This window comes from Suncus etruscus, chromosome 5, assembly GCF_024139225.1.
Source record: "Suncus etruscus isolate mSunEtr1 chromosome 5, mSunEtr1.pri.cur, whole genome shotgun sequence".
Taxonomy (NCBI): domain Eukaryota; kingdom Metazoa; phylum Chordata; class Mammalia; order Eulipotyphla; family Soricidae; genus Suncus; species Suncus etruscus.
In genome coordinates, this window is record NC_064852.1 from 155,755,835 (window position 1) to 155,778,237 (window position 22,403).

The window sequence follows — 22,403 nt, forward strand, 5'->3', positions numbered from 1 at the left end:
TATATCTTTCCCTACCCTACCCTCTTATTTCAGTTCTCGGTATCTTTGTTTCTTGTCAACATCAAAACCCCATTTTTTTTTCAATTATTTTTGAGGGTCAAGGGGGCACACTGGGCTATGTTCAGAGCTTACTGCTGGCTCTGCACTCAAGGATCACTCCTGGAGGGTTCTGTGGACCCTATGAGGGGCTGGGGAATGTTGAACCCAGTTCAGCTGCCATATAAGGCAGGTGCCTTATCTCTTGGACTATTTCTCCGGCCTTCTGGTTTGGTGAATTTAATCTAGCCTTTTTATTTTGAATATCTTGTAAACTTATTATAAAGAAACGCCTTATTTCTATTACCGATTTCATAGCCACTTTCTACTAAGTGAATCTATGCCTGTCACACACCTCCCCCCGTCTCATTTTTCTCAACTGCCTTGAGGATATCCTTATGATTGTGATTTTATTTGTTCTATTATTTCCATTTCTTTGTTAGGGTCTGAAGTCAAAGGACAAGAGCACACAATTGAAATAAAGCAAAGCAAAGCTTTAGTCTGTCTACCAACATGCTACCCAGGGTCACCTCCCAAAGATGCCATCCCAACTAGGGGTCACAGGCCTGGTTATAGGGCTAGAAGCAGGAAGCCTTGACCTTTAAGTTGATTGGCTAGCGCCTAGGGTGCTTCTAGGGTGTTTCTTCATATCCTTTTATGGCTAAATACCTAGGGTGGTATACTGTGGTTTATAAGGCCTAAGGGTCTGCGTCATTATTTGGAGGGCAGTATTATTGTGGTTTACGGGGCCTTGAGATCTGTGTCATTTTTGTTGAGATAGAAACTTAGTCTTTAAATAAAAACTTAGTCTTGTTGGCCTTAAATGGAAACTTAACTTTGGGTTCACAAAATGGAATCCCTTCTGCTCCAGGCTTCACACTTTATTTGGTCCTTTTCTTTTAACTTTTTGTAATAATTTCAATGGAATAATTAGTTTTCCTAATTTTATCTCCTGGAATCCTTCAACATGCTATTTCTCTTTTTTGTTTTGTTTTGTTTTGTTGTGTTTTGGGGACACACCTGGCAATGCTCAGGGGTTTACTCCTAGCTCTGTGCTCAGAAATCGCTCCTGGCAGGCTCAGAGGACCATCTGGGATGCCAGGGATCAAATCTGGGTCCGTCCTGGGTCAGTCTCATGCAAGGCAAATGCTCTACCACTGTGCTATAGCTATAGCTCTATTTCTCATTTTTTAGTAGTTACCCCTAAATGTAAACTTCCATAATGCACCAAAGCTTAAGTCTAAGTAACAAATAGCTTTCCCCTTCTCAGGATCCTCTGAAATTGAAATAAAGCACCTTAAACAATGTGTTCCAAGCATCCCTTTCCTCATGTTTTCATTATCTTGATATATATATATATATATATATATCAATTCAGTGAAGTTTAAGCCCTGTAACTAATAATAAATTTTTATTTACAGTATATTTCTTTTGATTTCCCCATCAGGGAGCCACTTTAATTGTTCTTTGCTCTGCATTTCAAATAACATTTCTGCTCTAGCTTCCATCTTCTCTGTCTCTCTCGTTTATTCTGCTCCTCGACCTACCTCAGAAGTGCTTCACTCCAGGGCTGTGTCCCAGCGACAGAAGGCCCATCTCATTATTTCCTGGCAAGCTTGCTCCTGACCCACTTGAACCATATTCATTTCTCTCAATGCATTAGGCATGCTTCCTTTCATGGTGTATGTGCCCCATCCTCCTGGCATTTGGTGATTCCTATTTCTTTTTTTTTTTTTTTTTTTTTTTTTTTTTTTTTTTTTTTTTTTGTTTTTGGGCCACACCCGGTAACGCTCAGGGGTTACTCCTGGCTATGCGCTCAGAAGTTGCTCCTGGCTTGGGGGACCATATGGGACACCGGGGGATCGAACCGCGGTCCGTCCAAGGCTAGCGCAAGCAAGGCAGGCGCACCTTACCTTTAGCGCCACCGCCCGGCCCCGGTGATTCCTATTTCAAGCCAGACTGTTTTAGTTTTTGTTTTGCTTTGTTTTCTTTGTTTTGGGGCCACACTGGCAGTGCTCAGGGGTTACTCCTGGCTCTGCACTCAGAAATCATTCCTGGCGGTGCTTGGGGGGACCATATGCAATGCCAAGGATCAAATCCGGGTCGACCACATGCAAGGCAAACCACTCTACCCTCTGTGTTATTGCTGTGGCCCCTCTTTTTCTTAATCCCTTCTGGGTCTCAGACATGTTTCACAATGGTTTCTTAGGGATCTGACTTTTTCTTTTGCAACTGACTGATACCCTCAGGGACCTGGAAGAGGGTTCCTCCCTGAAAGAAGGGATGTGTTTGCTTCTGAGGGTCAGCTGGTATATGCCCTGTGCCTCCTTTCAAATTAGTCAATGGCTTATAGTTTGAGAGGGGGAGAGTGGAAGGGGTTAAAGTGGAGATCTCTATTCTCTGAGTCAGCAGGGCCAGGCGGCCCTGAGGATGCTAAACTAAGGGTGCCCTGATGAATGGGGCTGGACTTGCTGGTGAGCCCCTGCACACAGTGAGGCAGGGTGTTCTTTGCTTCCCTCAGTTTGGAGAGGTTGGCCACAATGATGTTCTCGTATGGCAAGACCCCTCTCTCAGTGTCCAGTGACCTCTTGGCTCTTCTGAACATCAGTCCTGAGCTATGGATTTTCCCTTAGCCCATCATTTTGTGTTGCTTTGGAGTCACACCCAGCAATGCTCCGGACGGACTCCTGGTTCTGCACTCCGGATTCACGCCTGAGGATGCTAGGCGGGCCATGTGGGATCAAACCTGAGTCGATCTCTTGCAAGGCAAGCACCCTCCCACTGTCCTGGCTGGCTGGCCTCCTCGTGTTTTGATCTAATTTCTATCACATGTGACTTTTCCATACTGAGGCCTGACCTGGATCCCCTGTTCATCCTATTAACAACTTCTGTGATCTTAGTGTTTGTCCCTGAATCCTTGAAGACTTCCTGGGAGCTGCAGTCTTCCCTTCTCTGCTTCCAGGGGCAGAGGGAGGGCAGGGGCTGGCTACATGGGGTATTCTTATCTCTGGACACGTGTCTTATTCTCTTTCAGCCCATTCCAGAACACATGGAGAGAATGGAAAAGCTCTACGGCAGACCTTGCCCACAGGCCCACAGATGCTGGGAACATCTGTCTCGTTACCCATGTAGCAGCCCATGCAGGGGGCTGATGGAGGAGCTCTGGTACCTCATGGTGGGATTCCAGGGAGATGGGGTTGTAGGGGTGGGAGAACAAATCAAGGCCGGTGTGGGTAAGAAGCACTATTTTATGAAGACTGCGCTACCCAGGTCATGAGACCTCAAGATGGAAATGAATCACTGAGCTCAGAGGAAGCATTTTTTGTTTGTTTGTTTGTTTGTTTGTTTGTTTTGGGGCCATATGCAGCAGAACTCAGGGTTGGTTGCTCCTGATTCTATACTCAGGAATCTTTCCTGGCAGGCTCGAGGGAGCCTACGGATGCTGGGAATTGAACCTGGGTTGTCTGAGTGCAAGGTAAATGCCCTCCCCATTCCAGCCTCAGAAGGTTTGTTTTTTGTTTGTTTGTTTGTTTGTTTGTTTGTTTTGTTCTAATGCAAAAACGAGGGCTTCCTTTAAGTCACTGTCTGGGGTCTCCATGGTGACATGCACTGAGTTTCAGGCCTTTGCTGTGTCCTGGTTCTGCACAGAGAATTGCAGTGACAGACTGTGACAGCTGGACCATCACTGGCCAATGTGGGCCTGCCCTGGCCTGCCCAAAGGGAAGGGACGGCAGCTGGTGAGAAGGACGGGATCTATTCCTGGCATGGCTTCTCCAGCTTCAGGAAGCGAAGGACTCTAGAAGCAGCAGCTGCAGGGCTCCCATCAGGGGGACAGGGGAGAACCAGGACATGGAGCAGTCGCAGGTCTCTGCCTCCACTCAAGTTGCTTGTCTGAACTCCGACGTACAAGGCCCACTCAATCCATGCCCTGTAGTCCGACCAGGGAGGACATGGTGTCCACTCTGTTCAAGGCCAGTGGGGATGCACGGGGTCTGCTTGAGTGAGTGTCCAGGGGCCCGAGTTACTTCCTACACCCCCCTCTTCAGGAAAGCAAACTCGGCAGCCGCATATTTTCTGAGGATTTATGTATGTTTTTTTTAAAACTACAAATGCAGAAAATGTTTAAGAACAGTACATGTTGTTACATGTGTACCCCCAACACAAAGGCAGTCGGTCTGTCCACATGGTGAACCAACTCACCGCTGCTCTGACTCCACGGTTTCCTGCACCCTCTTTGCTTAGTCCTCTCTCCAGCCACTCTATCATCACTGCCGGTTCCTTCTGTCTCTCCCATACGTCCTTTCCTCTACCGTCTCTCTGCCACCTCTGTCATTCCTTTGCCTTCTCACCATCTTTTCGGTTTGGGGGCCACACCTGGCAGTGCTCAGGGCTTACTCCTGACTCTGCACTCAGGAATCACCCGTGGCAGTGCTCAAAAGGATGCTCAGGCTCGAACCCAGGGTGGTCATATGCGTGGCCTTCCTGCTGTGCTATGGCTCCGGCCCCCTTCTCTCCACCTTCCCCATCTTCACCATCAGGCCACCGACTCCTGCTTGCTCCACTCTTCCCTCTGCTCGCCCCTCTGAGTCTCCAGCTCTATGAAACGATGTCTGCATACGCATGGCCAAGGGCCTGGCATCGACCCACCAGACACACCCTTGGCACAGACAAGTGCTGGGGTGGGCGATACCAATTCCTCAGTCAGCTCCTCCTGAGGCTGAGAATGCCCAAAAGTTCGGTGGTGTCGTTGGGTGTAAACCAGGTTGTTCCCCACAGCCACCTGCAGCAGGGGTCCCCATGGACACTCACTCAGGGGTCCTGGCTGCTTCCCCTCTCCATGGAGCCCTCACCAGGAGCCCAGAGGGTCTGAGTGATGGGCTGTACGGATGGTGAGATGCCCTGCTTTAGGCTGGCCTTGGCTCTGCCCTCTTGTCCACACCTGCCCACCCAATGCCTGTTCCTGCTGGGGACTTGTATGAGTTAGGTGGCTTGGCATGACCTGCTTCCTTCAGGAACCTCACAGTCCATGACCTCTTACCTCAAGGCAGAGCCTTGTACCCCAGTGATCTCAGGGTGCCCAGTGCTCACTTGGCCTCAGCTTGTGGGTGGGAATCTGGGTCCTACTGCTCTGCAGTGCCCCCAATGGGCAGGACCCGGCACCTGGATGGGGTTCTTACTGGCAAGGCCACAGGAATCTCAGGGATAATGGGAGAGGGTCGGCTACTCAGGACTCTGCCCTCCATTACCCTCTCCTGATGCTTCATAGACCCTCCCCTGCCCACATCCTCTCCATATCCCCACCACCCCCAGATATAGGCCCATGTGCCAAGACCCACAGAGTTGGAGGGTCGGAAGGCCTTTGGTGGGACTGAGGAGAGGGATAGCATGAGCAGCCCTGGGCAGGGCTGGAGAAAGGGCTTGGTGACAGACGTCCGCCAAGATCTAGTCTCTCTCTGCATGCTGGGGGAGCGGGTGCTGACTGGGGGTGCCCTCGGCCCACACACATCCTTGTTAGGCCCCTTATCTCTCCTTCTCTTTTTTGTTTGTTTGTTTTGTTTTGTTTTGTTTTTCATCCACACCCGTTTGATGCTCAGGGGTTACTCCTGGCTAAGTGCTCAGAAATCGCCCCTGGCTTGGGGGGACCATATGGGACGCCGGGGGATCGAACCGCGGTCCTTCCTTGGCTAGCGCTTGCAAGGCAGACACCTTGCCTCTAGCACCACCTCACTGGCCCCTTATCTCTCCTTCTCATGGTCCCTCCTGCCTCACCTCCCTGTCCACCCATCCTGGGCCCAAGCCCCACAGCCTTGCAGAGCCCCAATGTCCAGAGAAACATCCGGGAGATGCAGCAGGGCAGAAAGGCAGCTGGAAGAAGGCTGGAAGGGAGCCTTCTACTCATCCCCTCCTGGGTAGTCCAGGAAGCAAACACACGGAGACACTGACACACAGACATGGGAGCCTGGAGAGGAGTCAGGCCCTTTATTGCAAACTTGCCAAGGGGTGCTACAAGCCGGCCACAGCACTGCATCCCATCTTGGTGCCCATCTTGGTGCTGACCAGGAGACTCTGGCCCACCTGGATGGGGAACACTCAATAACAGAGGGGGTTCTGTCCCTTTCACTCACCATCTCTTCCTGCCACCTGGGTCAGGAACCCCAAGTCATAGGAATAGGAACTGGCACAGGGACCCACGGCCTCTACAGGGCCAGCACCACCCCACCCCCCAGGGGTGTTCTTCAGCTTCTGACTGTGGAGCAGCCACAGGGACCAGGCTCAAAGGCTAAAGCCCGTGCTGGTCACTCTGAGCCTGGATGGTTGGTCTGGGGGCGCAGGAGAACGCAGCAGAAGCAGGACCAAGTCCTGGCCCACCCTCGGGCCCACAGTGGGCCTTAGGCCCGCGCGTCCAGGGCCCGCACATGCACGCGGGGCAGGCAGAACCAGGCGGGCGGCAATTCCTGGCTTGAGCGGTCCTGGTGGAAGCGGATATGCAGGAAGAAGTCACCTGTGTACAGGAAGAGCAGGGCCCCAAGGCAGGCCGCCTGGCCCGTGGGCTGCACCTGCAGCAGGAAAGAACGGGGCTCAATCCAGGAGCTTCCCCAACCCCCAACACCAGGCAACAAGCCCTGGGAGGCTCCCGGCTTCACGACTGTTGGCCCCAGCCAGCAGCTCTTGCTGAGCCACAAGCAGTGTAGGGGACTAGACTGTGACAAGCAGAGCCCTGGGGGTCACCCTAATTGCCTGCCCCCTCCACAACTGCCACTCATTCAGGGGAGTCCCGCTCAGACACGCACCACATCCAGGTAGAAGGTGCTGGAGCCTAGGAAGGAGACAGCGTGATGCAGGTCATAGTTGTGGACGCCATTCTGGTGGTCCTGGAAGGGCACCACGGTGAGGGCGAAGGGCCCCACAAGGCGGGGGCTCTGGTTGGTCAAGCGCACCTCCAGGGATACCGGATCGCCCACCTGGCAGGCTGCTGCCTCACCGTCACACGGCTGCCCGTCCACCAGCACATCTGCAGGGACACGGGACATGAGACCATCAGTGCGATCACTGCCCAGTGGATGCCTGTGGGACATCTACCCACTTGTGTCCTGATCCACTGACCCAGCCACCAGCTCCCCTGTGTCCATCCACCCAACTACCCAATCATCAGCCTTTTCTCTCTGGCTACCAGGAAGGTCCAAGCCAGAGGCACACCTTGGGAGGCTGCACAGGGAGGGACGTAAGACCTGGTAGGCAGAAAGAGATGAATGTAGGAGGGAAGCAATAAAGGGCACAACCACCCCTCAGTACCTCCTACCAACTCCCCCTTGACTCCACACCTGAGGCTCTCACTGTAGGGGCCTGAGAGATGGTGGGAGCCCCCCCCCCCCCCGGGAACACTGGACTGGGTGAACACAAGGCAGGTACGAGCGAGTCCTCGGTGTCAGGGACCCATTGGAACCACCAGTGGGGAGAAGAGCTACAAGGAGGGCAGTTTCAGAGCCTCCTCCCGTGTCTGGAATAGAGAGTCATCTCACCCCTGGCACCATGGTCACCTCCCCCAGACCCTTCTCCCCTCCCCTACACCGAAGTCACCTCCCCAGGCTCCCCATCACCTCACCCTGCACAGGAGAGCCTGTCACCTCCTCATCCCAGAGGCGGGAGGCAGTGCCCAGGATACACATGTAATTATCCTCAAGTTGAGAATAGCTCTAGGATCAGTCTGCTCTCCTGGGCCAATAATTCACTTTTACAACTTTTCATTAAAGATTAAAATGAATTAAATTAAAATCCTGGAGAGGAGCCCACGCCTGGGTCCTCCAAGGGAGCTCCTGGTCCTCCCTTCCCACACCCACTCAGCCCTTCGAGGTGGGGGTGGTGCGGGCTCCAATACAGGGAGATAAAGGCTGGGCCTGGGTGTGTGCCCAGGATGGGGCCCCTCCCTTCCCCGCACCTGTGACAATGGGGTCACGTTCTCCAGTGTCAAGGGCCTCAGTGCAGGACAGACTCTGGGCTTGAACCCCGGGCTTGGTGCAGACAGCAACTCCCATCAGGTGTATGTGTAGTGATGTACCTAGGGCCCTCTCCCAGACAGGCACCCTGGCCCAGCTGGCCACTCAGCTCCATGCTTACATGTGTCCCTGCACTGGAGAGTCAGCCCTCACTTCCCAATACACTTAAGTTCCAGCAGCTTCCAGCTTTAGCTGCCAGCAGGGCACACCCCATCCCCTTCCCCTGGGAACCCAATTGTTAGGGGTACACAGGGAACAGACACAGCCGGGAATGGGCATGGCAAGGCTGGCAGGCTATCACTTCCCTCCTGGAGAAGCAGGAGGTGGAGGACAGCTTGGTGAGTGGGGCCACGGTGGGTGGGAACAATTGTGGGCAGGATCCCTGGGAGATGGGGCCACTTGGGGGGTGGGGCCAGTGGATGAGGGGTGGGACCTCAGGGCCATCAGTCACGCAGGGCTGGTAGAATTGGCCTCTTCCTTCATAATAAAGAACATAACTAAGCAAAAATAAAAATATGATTGGTATGTAAAGTCCTAAACCTTGAAGCTTCCTGTCACTTGGCTGCACTGGTTACTGCATGACTGCCACACGCTGTGGGTGGATCAGGGCCTTGGACACTGGAGACAATTCCTCTATGAAGTCCTTCCCCTCAGCTGCTTTGAACAAACACTTCAGAAAACTGAAAATAAACCAGAAAGAAAAAGGAGCAAGCGAAAGAGAGAGGTGGAGTCTAAGCCACAGGCTAACAGCACCATGCAGAGTTCTGAGGACTTAGACTGACTCAGCCCCTAGCAGGCAGTGTGTCCCGCATTTCCAACATAAATAAAGCCAAGATCTATTCATCTATTTAGCCACCTCTGCATCTATGTATCCAAACATCTATGCATCTATTCATGCATCTAAGTATCTATCCATCTAATGTGTCTAAATATCCATCCATCTACATTTCTAAGTATCCATCTATCTATGTGTCTATCCATCCATTGAAGCATCTATCCATCCACTATCTATGCATCTTATCTATCCACCATCTCTAAAACCATCTACAAGTCACCCATCCACTCACCCATTCACCCATCAACCACCCACCCATGAAGCTCTGCCCAATGCTGGGGATGACAGAACTCCAGGCTTGGGGGACTTCCTCCTCCCTAGGTACAGGCACCCAGTGATTCTCAGGGGCAGCATCTAACACATGAAGGAAGGCCATCACAGGCTATGTGGCTTGTGTCACCCAGTGAGGCCAGAGCAATAGTACAGGCCATAGGGCTCTTGCCTTGCATGTACGGCCCACCCAGGTTCAATCCCCAACACCCCATATGATCCCCCAAGTCTGCCAGGAGTGATCCCTGAGCGTAGAGCCAGGACTCAGCTCAGCCCTAATCACTCGGTGTGCTCCCCACACACAAAAAAAAGACCAAAACAAACAAAAAAAGAGGCCCTCAAAAGCCTGCTGGGTCAAAGCCCTTCTCAGGTCTTCTCTCAGCTGTTCACCAACTCAGACTCAGCATCCACTGTCACCAAAGCCAAAAGACTGCCCTACCAAAAAGTCTCTCCTCCACCCGCCTGGGCTCCAGCAAATCCCCAGTGGAGTGCCTTACCTATGACCACTGCCCGTGCCAGCTTCCTCTCTAAAGGCAGTTCTTCCCAGGCCTGTCCCTGAGTGGGAGCAAGGGGCATCAGAACCAGAGGATCACTCAACCCAGGCTCCCACATATGGGGATAGTGATGGGGGGAAAGAAGGCCAGGAAAGTGTCATTCAATGCACTGAGTGTGGGCAGGTGGCTGGGACAAGGATTCTGAGAGAGGGGTCCGGGAGCCTGGGGAGGAGAACTCACACTGCCAGTCCAGAGTCCGTAGACTGAGTGGAGAGCAATGATTGTGCAGATGTGGAGAGGGGGTTCCTGCAGAGACCAGGAAAAGAGCTGGAGCGTGGGTTCCACCTCGAAAGTAGATGTTCAGGGTGAGGGCCAGCTGGGCCCAGAAGAGTAAACATCCAGGAGGCACAGGGAGCTAGGTCCAGGCTCCCAAGGACTGAGTACAGAGAGCCCCACACAGGGAGTAGGGGGCTGGGAGACTGCTCTGCTGGAAAAGACACGCCCAACATGTGTGAACCCCAGCACCCCATAGAACCCCAAGCACGGCCAAACTGAGTTTACCCCAGATGCGGTCGGTCCCTGGCCCCATGACACATACTTTCACATATACAATCACACAGTCACACAATGCAATATAGACGCACACATATGCACATGCTCATAGCATGCATGCAAGCTCATAAATACCCATTTATGTTTTCCCACATGAGTTCACAGTCATACATATACACAGATCTCATATATGGATAAACATACACACACAGAGCCAACAAACTCAGAACCAACAGAGATGTCTAAAATAGCCAATGAGGGAACTGGAGCAATAGCACAGCAGTAGGGCGTTTGCCTTGCACACGGCCAACCCAGAACAGACCACGGTTCGAGTCCTAGCATCCCACATGGTCCCCGAGCCTGTCAGGGGCGATTTCTGAGCATAGAACCGGGAGTAACCCCTGAGCACTGCCAGGTGTGACAAAAAAAAAAAAAAAAAGGCAAATAAAATTTTAAAAAAAGACAATAAACTAGTAAAGCTGTGCCCTTGAGCCAGAGCGATAGCACAGCAGTAGGGCATTTTCCTTGCATGCAGCCAACTTGGGACCAACCAAGGTTCAATTCCAATATGGTCTCCCGAGCCTGTCAGGAGCGATTTCTGAGCACAAAGCCAGGAGTAACCCCTGAACACTGCCGGGCGTGGCCCAAAAACAAAACAAATAAACAAACAAAAAAAACCAACTAATGACACGAAAGCTTCAAAGAAGGGCCTGATTCAAACTGACAGTCCATTTGATCCCCAGGTTTGACATCCTAGCTGAAGATGAACCACGAGGCTCAGTGGCCTACTCCAGTTCACAGGAGTAAAGTTAAGTACACTTGAAGACGTGGTGCCAGGATGAAGCACAGACCATCAGTGATGTCCCAGAGCAAGTCAAGCACTCAGACTGAAGCCTAGAGGAGGGAAGCAGGGGAAAGAACTGAGAGGTGATGGACAAAGTTTTTCCCTGACTGGTAAGGACTAGATGCTCCCAGCTCCAAGAAGCAAACAAACAAACTCTGAGGAGAAAAGCATGGAGTAAGCGAAGGTGAGAGAGACTACGATCACATTGTTGGGAGCAGGTGGTGGAGCGAGATGCTAAGAGAGCAGGAGAAATGCCAGGCCACCAGGATAAGAGGAACCAGGATAAGCGCTAGGGCAACTTCTTAGTAGAAACAAGACGAGGTGTACCATAGGGTCCCCCACGTACCACCAGGAATGATTCCTGAGTGCAGTCAGGAATCAGCCCTGAGCGCCAAAGGCTGTGGCACAAAAACAAAAAAAACAAAAACAAAAGGTCTATGGTTGCCAGGAGTGACAATCAGGGAGACAGGGTGGGCGGGGCTCCCCGGCATTCTCTCTGGTTCTTGCACAAGATTCCCAGGAAGCTAAAACTGCAACAAGAAAAGCAAGAACATTTTTCCAGTTGGAATCCCAAAGGCCCACAATGGGTCCAAAAGAAGGTAGAGGGGACAGAACAACAGCACAGCGAGGAGGACATTTGACTTGCATGGGTTCAATTCTCAGCATCCCAGGTGGTCCCCGGAGCCTGCCAGGAGTGATCCCTAAGTGCAGAGCCAGGAGTCACACCACTGAGCATTGCTGGGTGTGGCCCAAAAGCAAAACAAAACAAAAAATAAAGAAGGCAGAGAGGAAGAGGCAGACAGGGCGGGGTGGGAGACAGAAGAATGCAGAGACTCAGGAACTGAGGTTGCACAGGTCCAGGTCAGAGAGTCCAGTGGGAAAAGATGAAGCAAAGCTGACTCTGAAGCTCACAGGAAATGCACCCAGAGCAGCTAGAGATTGAAAGCATGGAAAGGCCCTGTCTCTGAGGAGGCCCCATCAAGGCACATTCACAAAAGCCACTTCCAGGAATCAGCCCAAAGGGAAGAGAAATTCCCTCATGTTCTCAGGCCCATCAACAGGCTTCCAAACTGGCAAAGCAAAATGAGAGACACAGGTGTGGTCATGAACTTCAATGTTCCCCTCAATACCTGATACAGCACGTGAGCAGAGAGTTGGGGATCAATACCTGACAGAGGATGAGGGGGAAGTTGGGGGATCAATAACTGAGGGAGCACATGGGCAGGAAGTCAGGGATTAATACCTGATACAGCACATGAGTGGAAAGCCGGAAATCAATCCCTAGTAGAGTGCATGAGCAGGAAGTCGGGGGATCACTGACACAGCACATGAACGTGCCGGGAAATCAGTAAGTGATATAGCACAAGAGCGGAGAGTCTGGGATCAATACCTGATAGAGCACATGAGTGAAGAGCAGGCAGGACTCAGTGTGATCACACTGCCTCTTCCAGGGCTGACTGTCCCCAGAAGCCACCAGTTCCTCATGTCCGAGGATCTAGGAACTGCCAGCAATGTAGACTGTGATTATCAGCTGCAAATCTTAGAGGGTCCGTATCCAGCGAGGCCTATCTCGAACAGTAACCCATGCTAGCGACATTATCTGGGGAAAACCCAGATATTCAGAAATGGAGTAGCACAGTTCTCAAAACAACCTGCAGGTCAACGAGGCAGAACAACAGGAAATCAGAAATGACTCACAACTAAGCGAAACGCAAATGCCACAGATCAGACTGTGTTAAGCAGCCAACAAAGTGGTGCTTACGGGAGATTTTCTGCACTAAACTCTTAAGAGGGAATAAATCATAGTTTTGAACTTTCTCTTTAAGACATTAAAAGCAGAGTACCAATACTGCTCCTAGGGAAATACCCTAGGAACACAAAAACACAATACAAAAATTCCTTCTGCAGCCCTGTGTTTATCTCAGCATTATTTATGATAGCCAGAATCTGGAAACAACCCAAATGCCTGTCAACAGCTTAAGAAACTGGTACATTTACACAATGGAATACTACGCAGCTATTAGGACAAATGAAGTCATAAAATTTGCCTATACGTGGATGGACATGAGACTATTATGCTGAGTGAAATGAGCCAGAGGGAGTGGGAAAGGTACAGAATAGTCTCACTTATCTGTGGGAAATAAGAAAAATAAAAGACAGTATGGCAATAATATCCAAAGACAATAGAGCTGTATGTCAAGAAGACCAGCTCCTGGCATGAACCTTGCCACAAAGAGCAGTGAGGGTAGCTAGAGCACTAACCACAGTGACAACTACCATGACAATGAGAGTGAGGGAGAGAGGCAAAATGCCAGTCTGAGGGGTTGGGGTGGGAAAGGGAAATGAGGGACATTAGTGGTGGGAAGATCAAACTGGTCAAGGGTGGTGTACATTCTATAGGTGGAACCTCAGTATAAAAAGTTTTGTAAATAGAACGATGAAATAAAAAATTAAAAAGCAAAAAGAGAAGAAGTAGGGACCAGAGTAATAGCACAGCAGGGACGGCTTTTGCCTCACACGTGGCCAACCGGGTTCAAACCCCGGCACCACATCCCTGACCTTGCCAGGAATCTTTGAACCAGTAATAACCCCTGACCACTGGTGGGTATGACCCAAAAAAAAAAAAAAAAAAAAAAAAAGAGGAGGAGGAGGAGGAGAAGAAGAAGTAGGAGAGCAAAATAAAACCAAAATTCAAAAAGCTCAAGGAAACAAACAGTAATACGGGAATCAATGAAACGGGAATCAGAAAATCAACAGAGAAAAATTAATAAAGCCAAAAGCAGATTCTTTCAGTAGAATCAACTACACACAAGGAGAATGATCAGGAGAAAAGAGGGGTCAGAAAAGGTGGGAACAGAAGAGAGGGGAGGGCAGGACAGAGTCTAGTAAACTCTCAGCAGGAAAATAAAGGACTATTATGAAAAGCTTTATCCCATTAAATTTAACAGCTAGATACAAAGGATAGATTCCTGGGGGGAAAAAAGAATCCATCATCATATTTTATAAAAAGTTACCAATGTTGCTTAAAATATCTATTATAGGGGCCGGAACAAGAGTCCAGTAGGGCATTTACTTTGCATGTAGGCAAAGGTTCAATCCTAGGTTCCAACCTAGGATCCAACCTAGGTTCAATCCTTGGTATCCCATAGGGTCCCCTCCAACCTACTAGAAAAAATTTCTGAGCACAGACCCAGGAGAGTCAGATGTGGCCTAATAACAAAAACAAACAAACAAAAAACTCTTGGCCAAGTAGGACTGGGAGGCTCTGCTCTGGGCAAGAAGTGCAAATCGTGCACCCAGACTGAAAAGGAAAAGCTATTCTGGGCGCACATGGCAGACAATCCACAGATATGTAAGAACAGCCAGAGACTAATTAGTTAGTGTATTTGAAAAGGTCACAGGAGACAAGGTGAGCGTGCAAAAAAGCTTTTCATCTGTGATATATTAAAAAAAGATAGCATGGTGTTAATATCCAGAAACAAAAGATATGAGAGCCAGGAGGACCAGTCCATGGTAAGAAGCTTGTCACAGAGAGCAAAGAGGGCACTTAAGGCAGAGAGGGGACCACAGGACAGTGAGAAATGAAAATGATACTCTGGACAAGAACTGGGTGCTGAAAGGAGGAAAAGGGATATGTATGATATCCCTTACAAACCAATGTCTAAAAAGAGAGAGAGAGAGGAGAGAGAAAGAGAGAGAGAGAGAGAGAGAGAGAGAGAGAGAGAGAGAGAGAGAGAGAGAGAGAGAGAGAGAGAGAGAGAGAGAGAGAGAGAATGGCCCAGAGGCAGGTATGGAGAAGGAAGTGAGGAAGGCAGGAGCATAACACTGGTGGTAGGAAATGTGCCCTGGGGAAGAATGTTGGGACATTGTAGGACTGAAACTCAATCATGAACAAATCTGTCATTGTGCATCTCATGGTGATTCAATTGAAGAATGTTTTGTTTGTTTGTTTTTTGGGCCACACCCATTTGATGCTCAGGGGTTACTCCTGGCTAAGCGCTCAGAAATCGTCCCTGGCTTGGGGGACATGTGGGACGCCGGGGGATTGAACTGTGGTCCTTCCTTGGCTAGCTCTTGCAAGGCAGACACCTTACCTCTAGCGCCACCTCTCCGGCCCCGAAGAATTTATTTAAAAAAAAAAAAAGAAGCAGCAGCAGCAGCCTGGGACCAGAGCGATAGCACAGCGGGTAGGGCATTTGCCTTGCATGTGATCAACTTCCAGCATCCCATAGAGTCCCCTGAGCCTGCAACCCCTGAGCACCTCCGAGTGTGGCCCACCCAAAAAAGGAAAGAAACCCATGATAATATAAATTCATACACACAATAAAAGTTTTTTCAAAGCCACATGTCTATAGCTGCAGCAAATCAGTGCTGTTACATTTAAGAAAATGAGACCGTTTACAACAGCAGAAAACAGGAAGATGCAGGATCAAGCTCAGTACATCAGACTGCAAGCCGAGCAACCAAGTTCAATACTCAATGTCCAAATATGTGACCAAGATGGCGCATATGTATGTGCTTCAAGACGAATCCATTTTCATTCTCTCTCTCTCTCTCTCTCTCTCTCTCTCTCTCTCTCTCTCTCTCTCTCTCTCACACACACACACACACACACACACTCTCACACTCACACACACACAAACGGACACACATACAATCATGTGAACAAAGACAAGAAGAGAAGACAGTCTATTCAAAACATGGCATGAGATATACTTGCCCGAAATCAACTCCTGGCCATGCTTGGTGCCATATGAAACAATTAACTCAGACTTACTCACAGGCCCAAAAGCTATAAAATCTAAGGATGGATGGATGATGGATGATGGCTGAGGTCACACACTAACCTTGAGTCAGGATTCTTGTTTTTCCTTTGAGGTGGAAGACAGCACACCCGATAGCACTCAGGTGTTAGTACTGGCTCTGTGCTCAAAAATTACTTCTGACCAGACTCAGGGGACCATATGAGATGCTGGGGATTGAACCTGGGTCAGCCATATTTAAGGCGAATGCCTTCCCCACTGTATTATCGCTACAGACCACGACCAGGATTTTTTAGCTACCATACAAAATTTAAGAAAGTAAAATAAACTGGACTGAGAAGTAATCCAGCAGGTAGGGCCTAGCTTGCCTTACACTCAGCTCACCTAAATTCAATCCCAGGCATCCCAAAAGGTCTCTGAGCCCTGCAGGAGTGATTCCTGAGTGCGGAGACAGGAGTGACCTCTAAGCATCAACGGGCGTGCCCCCCTCAAAATGTGAGCCTTTCTCTTCTTTGAAAGACACTACTGAAGACAAAAAGCTATGCAACAGGAATTAGCTGCAAAACACCAGCTTGACAAAAGACCCAGCAGGGGACCCAACGAGCCCAGAATGTCAATGTCCATGTCTAGACCCAGACTCCCAGCCATGGGCGCAGCGAAGTGGAGGCCCACGCATGGAGGGGCAAGGAGCGCTACATGGGCAGAGCTGGACATAGAACACCGGCCCAAGAGTACATGGAAGGGACAAGAATTTTGCAGAAGGGTGTGAACCATGGGAGGAATGAGGAGCATTAGGGGCTGTGATTAGGCCCCAGTGAGAGGGACGCGAATATTCAGGCACTGGAAGAGTGAGTGCCACGGACATACCCCTGGGGTCGATGACGCAATGATGAGCGATAGCGGGCACGCTTGGGAACCATGAGGTCCAGGCATAGGTGAGGCATGTAGGAGTTCTCAAGAACACCAATGCTGGGGGTGGGGGGAGACCAAGGTGTGCTCCCCCAAATCCAAGTCAGGCCACGGTGAGGACCAGATGGGTGCTGAATGCAGGCCCCCATGTCCACTTCTGGCCAAAACCGAGGGTGCTGGGGCCTGGGGTCTGCATAGGGCTGCACATTCTGGACATCCCTGCGTCCTTGATGGGGGACTGTGTTTGCAGAGCTGGGCCTCCAGAAGTGCCCAAACGTCTCCTCCATGGCATGGGTGGGGGTGACAGGTGAGTGGGGTGCACGTGAAAAGGATGGCTGCTGGGGGGATCACTCACCCTGAGGATCCCCTCATGTGCCCCCAAGTCCCAGGGCCCCATGGCTGCTGTGTGTGCTGACAGGGGAAGGGGCAAGGGGAGGGCTCGATTCTAATTTAACTCGCTTTGCTTCCCCACTGAGAAACAGAGTAGGAACAGATGTCTAAAAATAGCCTGGCCTGTCAAAACTGCTAAGCATCAGGCAGGGCAGAGATGGGGCTGAGAGGGGGAAGGGGGACCAGGGCACCTCAAGGCTGGCCTTCAGTGGTGAGGGTGGGGATGGACAGATGGGGGGGGCCTGGATGTGGGTTGGGGTCTCCCTCGAGCCTCTTGATCTCATAGGGCCCACCGGACATGGGTGTGTCCTCCCTTTCTGCACCCCAACAGCCTCCAGGCCATCCTGACCTCATCTTCACCCTTCACAGAAAAAGCTCCCCCGAGCTAGGCAGAGGAGGAAGCCGAGAAAGGTGAGATCCCGCATGGGACAGTAGCCCTGTCCCTCGTCCCTGTCCCCCGAGTTGTGCTCCCTGACAGGGAGCGGCAGAAAAGAGGCCACAGTGCCCAGTGGTGCATGGGGGCAACCCTCTAGTCTGTGACCAGCGGTACCACCAGTGGCCCATAGACACACGTGTCCACACCACCCTGGACAGGGTGTTAAAGGACACACAGGCGACCCAGCAGGCAGATGTTCATTTATATAGAATTATAAATGTTCATTCATTCACTCCCATTCATCCAGATGTCCATTCATTCACTCCCTGTATTTCATCCAGCTGTTCATTCACTCCTTTTCCTTCATCCAGTGGGCAGTCATCTCTTGGCCTATGGGCCCTGTGGGCTTGTAAAGGCGCCAGAATCCAGAGATCAAACACAGGTGGCCCCAGACAAGCCAGTAAGTGGGAGACCCAAGGCACAGTGCTCTGCACTGGCGAGGGAGGACAAGAAGCTATTGTCACAGCTGGATTCACTCCCAAAGAGGCCTGTCCCCCTGGACTGTCATCCCCAGAGCCCGGGGCATCCCACAGCACCAAGTGCCAGATTTCTTCCCAGATTGAGAGGATCTGGGTGTTTGGGGGGGCACAGCCATGAGTCTGTGGAGTAGCTAGAGGCCCCTGGTTCTGGCTCCCCAGAGAATCCTGATCCCAGATCAGCCTGGCCTGGGGCTGCCAGCTGCTGGGAAGGCACCACCTGACCCCAAGGGAGTCATGAGGAATCCAGGAAAATCCTTCAGCAGTGCTTCCGCTCAGCTCTGCACCTGCCACCTGCACAGACAGAGGTTGGTCGGATGGACGCCCCATCAGTCCCAGCCAGAGCAGTCTGCAGTGGCCATGGATGGCATCCAGCCCCAGGGAGGAGAGGCTATTCAACAGGGCCTGGGGAGTTACCCTGATCACACGTCTCCCAGCTTGTTCTGAAACCCTGGTTCAGCCCGGCTGTGGGTTCTATTCCAGCCTGGGGGGAGGGGGGCTATTTATACAACCATAAGCATCTTTATCCAGAGCACAGCCAACCGTGTGTGTGTGTAACTCTAGAGGCCCCGTCATGCTGTGCAGACATGTCTGTGTGGGCACTGGGGGCGCACCTGCTCTGTTCCACAGCCGGAAGACCTTCCTTCCCTCCTGTCCCTGGCCTGCCACCGTTGTGACCACCTATCACCCCGTATACCATGCTCGCGCATGGATTTGTGGGAGTTCTACACGGCACTCTGAAATCACACATTCTAGTCTTGGAGGAGCCCAAACAGCAGAGTCCCCAGGAAAAGAGCAGGGCACACGCATGTAGTGCTGGAAGTGGGGTGTGTGGCTTTTGCACTGAACCTTCTGCTGGGCCCGAGACCACTTCCCCATGAGCGAGCCAGGGAAAGCCTCTACCTTGCAGCATGAGAGGATGTGTACAAGTGTGTGTGTCCATGAACAAGTGTGTCCACATTCTGGCCCAGTGGCCTCGGGGTCTCATTTCTAGGTGCGACCAGCAATGTGCGCCCCTTGGAGCTCAGCAGCTTGATTTTGGACAGTGGCACTTCATTTCTCTGGTCTGCGCCCACTTCTCCCCACTCCCTGCTGGCCGGGGCCCTGTTTCCTGGGTGTCTGCCTGTGGCTGGTCCATGCAGGCCCACAGGCAGGGAACAAAAGCCCAGGGCCTGACCAAAAGGTGACTCAACAGTGACCAAAAGAGTGGTGTGATCCAAGAGCACAGCAGCTTCTTAGGAGACAGCAAGGATTCCCCAAGTGGGAAGGGACATGGGTGAGAGGAGGGAAAGAAGCGACCCCCTCACCCCACCGCTAGTCCTGCCCTCCCCCCTGCACCTTCATCCCTGCAGCTTCTTAATGATCCAGATGTTCCTCACTCATGCCCCTCCATCATACATGACTCCAGATGTTCCTTAGTTTCTTCACCATCCCACACCCTCCCACACCCAGAGACTCCTCCATTTCAGTCATTCATTTCCCCTGATGGCGATTCACTCTCACTGTCCTTCATCCAGATGTTCTTTCATTCCTGATGTCATACATCCAAATGCCCGTTCATTCACTCCCTGGTCGTTCATCCAGATGTTTGTTCACTTACTCACTGTCCTTCATCCAGGTTGCTCATTCTCATCCATCTAGATGTTCATTTATTCAGTCCCATTCATCCAGATGTCCATTCATTCACTTCCTGCCCTTCATCCAGATGCCCATTCTTTGACTCCCAACCATATCCAGATGCTCATTCACTCCCTGCATACATTCATCCAGATGGAGGGAGAGTATGCCAGGCCCCTTGAGCGCCTTCCTCCTCAGCACTCCACTCAGTCTAGCCCTGCTCCCCGCACAGACCAGCTCTCCTGCCTCCCTCACCAGCTTCAAGAAGCCCCACCCATCCCCAACCCAGACCTCCACAGACTGTTTCCGAGCTCAAGCAGGGCCACGACCGGAGATGGAAACTCTGTTTGCAGCAGCTGCAGAGATGTACCTATACGCACTGTATGCAGAGTAGTAACACAGGAGCAGACAGCTCTAGGGTGCAAACCCCCAGGCCATCCACGAGGTCCCACAGAGCATGACTACTGGCCGCCACAGGGTCGTTCATGCAGCACTCAGAGGCCACCAAGGACAGACCAGGAAGTGTGTGGGGCCACAAAGACAACACTCAATGGTGACCCTGATCCTGTGCAGTACTAAGGACTGAACATATATACACAGCACATGCATGCACACACATGATGCGCGTACATACATCAGAAACCTCAGTAGATTCTAAGATCCTGACTTAGAATTCTAAGTGGAGAAACTGGTGAGCGGAAACACTGCTAATTTTTGGAGAGCTTTATCTATGATGAAGCTCGACACACACACACACACACACACACACACACACACACACACACAGAATTCTAAGTGGGCGAAAAGTGTTCAGTTTGTCACAATGCCACCGTAGTGGAGATACATCCCAAGTCCAAGCAAGCCTTGACACTGTGCTAGCCAGAGAGCCCAAAGATAGACACAGACAAACACCAAGAACAAGCCTGAGGCAAGCGCAGCCTAAAGCATCAGCACAGGGAAAGTCAGTCTCAAATGTCTCTATCAATAGCAGGAAACAATAGGGGCCGAGCAATAGCACAGTGGCTGGCATAAGGCCTTGCGTACAGCCAACTTGGACTCAATCCCCAGCACCCCAGATGGTCCCCCAAACACAGCCAAGAGTTATTCCTGAGTGCAGAGCCAGGAGTAACCCCTGAGCACTGCTGAGTGTGTCCCTAAAGCAAAAAAAGAAAAAAGAAGCACCAAATCAATGAATCACATATTCCAACTAAATGAGGTTAAAATAATACAATGAGCCCAAGAAGAAAGGGATCAGAAGCAACCACTATTCAGTTAGGAGAGAGAAAATGGGCCAAATGAATGAACACAGTGGATGGCCTATAAGCCTGCTCCATGGAAAGGAAATGGGGAAGGAAGCCAGGCCCTGTGAGCCTTTGAGCAAATCCCACATGGAGAGGTAGAAAATTCCTATAGATCATAGAAGTTCATTTTATGGTGGTTTTTTGTTTGTTTTATGCTTTAACTGAGATCCTGTTCACGTTTACCATGTTCCTTTCAAATATATGTCATCTGTACAGACTGTGAAATGGGCGTGTACTGATGTGAGTGTTTTCATGAGCTGTATAAGCTCTTTCTGAACTACATAAAAATAAATATGCGATAGGGGCCAGAGTGGTGGTGCAGGGGTAAGGCGTCTGCCTTGCCTGCGCTAGCCTGGGACAAACCGCTGTTCAATCCTCCAGCGTCCCATAGGGTCCCCCAAGCCAGGAGCGATTTCTGAGCAAATAGCCAGGAGTAACCCCTGAGCGTCACCAGGTATGGCTCAAAAATAAATAAATACGAGAGGCCAGAGCACTAGCACAGTGGTTTGCACACATCTGACCCAGGGTCAATCAAAACCCAGCGTCTCATCTGGTCCCCCAAGCCAACCCGGAGTAATTTCTGAGTACAGAGCCAGGAATAATCCCTGAGTGTTGCTGGGTATGGCCCAAAAGTAAAAAATAAAAATAAATGAACATGAAAGACAGTGCTTCATGGGACAGTCTGTTTATATAGCGGGGTGAGAGGACTACTAACACTACACAACTTTCTACTTGGGGTGGAGCACAAACAGTTTGGGAGTCTGCACTTTGTAACCACAATTTTCTTTTTTTTTTTTTTTTTTTTTTTTTGGTTTTTGGGCCACACCCTGTGACGCTCAGGGGTTACTCCTGGCTATGCGCTCAGAAGTTGCTCCTGGCTTCTTGGGGGACCATATGGGATGCTGGGGGATCGAACCGCGGTCCGTCCTAGGCTAGCACAGGCAAGGCAGGCACCTTACCTCCAGCGCCACCGCCCGGCCCCGTAACCACAATTTTCAATGAGTAAAAAAATCAGGATGTGGAGCCAGAACCATAGCACGGCATGGAGGGTGCTGCCCTTGCACATGGCTGATCAGCATCCCAAATGGGCCCCTGAGCACCACCAGCAGTGATCCTTGAGCACAGAGCCAGGAGTAATCCCTAAGCACTGCTGCGTGTGGCCCAAAACTAAGGGAGGAAGAGAGGAAGGAAGGAGGGAGGGAAGGAGGGAGGGGAAGGGCACTCGCTTTGTACATGACTGACCAGGGTCTGATCCTCAGCCTTCCATGGAGTCCCCAGAGTCCTGGCGGATGAATTCCTGAGTGCGAAGTCACAAGTAATCCCTGATATGACCCCAAAAACAAACAAGGAATCGGGATGATAAAAAAAAAAATAGGGTCAGAGAAGGACAGTCCATGGCACGTGTCCCCATGAGGGCAGGTGCTGTGGATTGTGGCAGAGAAGAGGTGGAAGCCTGACAAGTGGGTGGCTTCCCACGAGCCCTGTC

The 22,403-nt window shown here is 51.0% G+C and overlaps 1 protein-coding gene and 1 long non-coding RNA gene across 6 annotated transcripts in view; both read right to left on the reverse strand.

Annotated features, from left to right (window-relative positions):
• Positions 1 to 1,755: 1,755 nt before the first annotated feature.
• The window catches only part of LOC126009513 (uncharacterized), a 175,518-nt gene continuing 154,870 nt past the window's right edge, over positions 1,756 to 22,403 (reverse strand). The window contains exon 2 of the long non-coding RNA XR_007495904.1: positions 1,756 to 1,826. This is a non-coding gene — a long non-coding RNA (uncharacterized LOC126009513). The remainder of the gene's footprint in view (positions 1,827 to 22,403) is intronic.
• TRAPPC9 (trafficking protein particle complex subunit 9) overlaps positions 5,981 to 22,403 on the reverse strand; it is an 88,142-nt gene continuing 71,719 nt past the window's right edge. For 4 of the 5 annotated variants that reach the window (XM_049773856.1, XM_049773853.1, XM_049773855.1 and 1 more), the window contains 2 exons: positions 6,828 to 7,048; positions 5,981 to 6,593 (listed from right to left, as the gene is read on the reverse strand). In XM_049773856.1, the coding sequence (XP_049629813.1) occupies positions 6,426 to 6,593; positions 6,828 to 7,048 (389 nt within the window). In that variant the 3' untranslated portion in view covers positions 5,981 to 6,425. Of the gene's footprint in view, positions 6,594 to 6,827; positions 7,049 to 22,403 lie in introns of those variants that run through there. The other variant, XR_007495898.1, reaches the window with a different exon arrangement.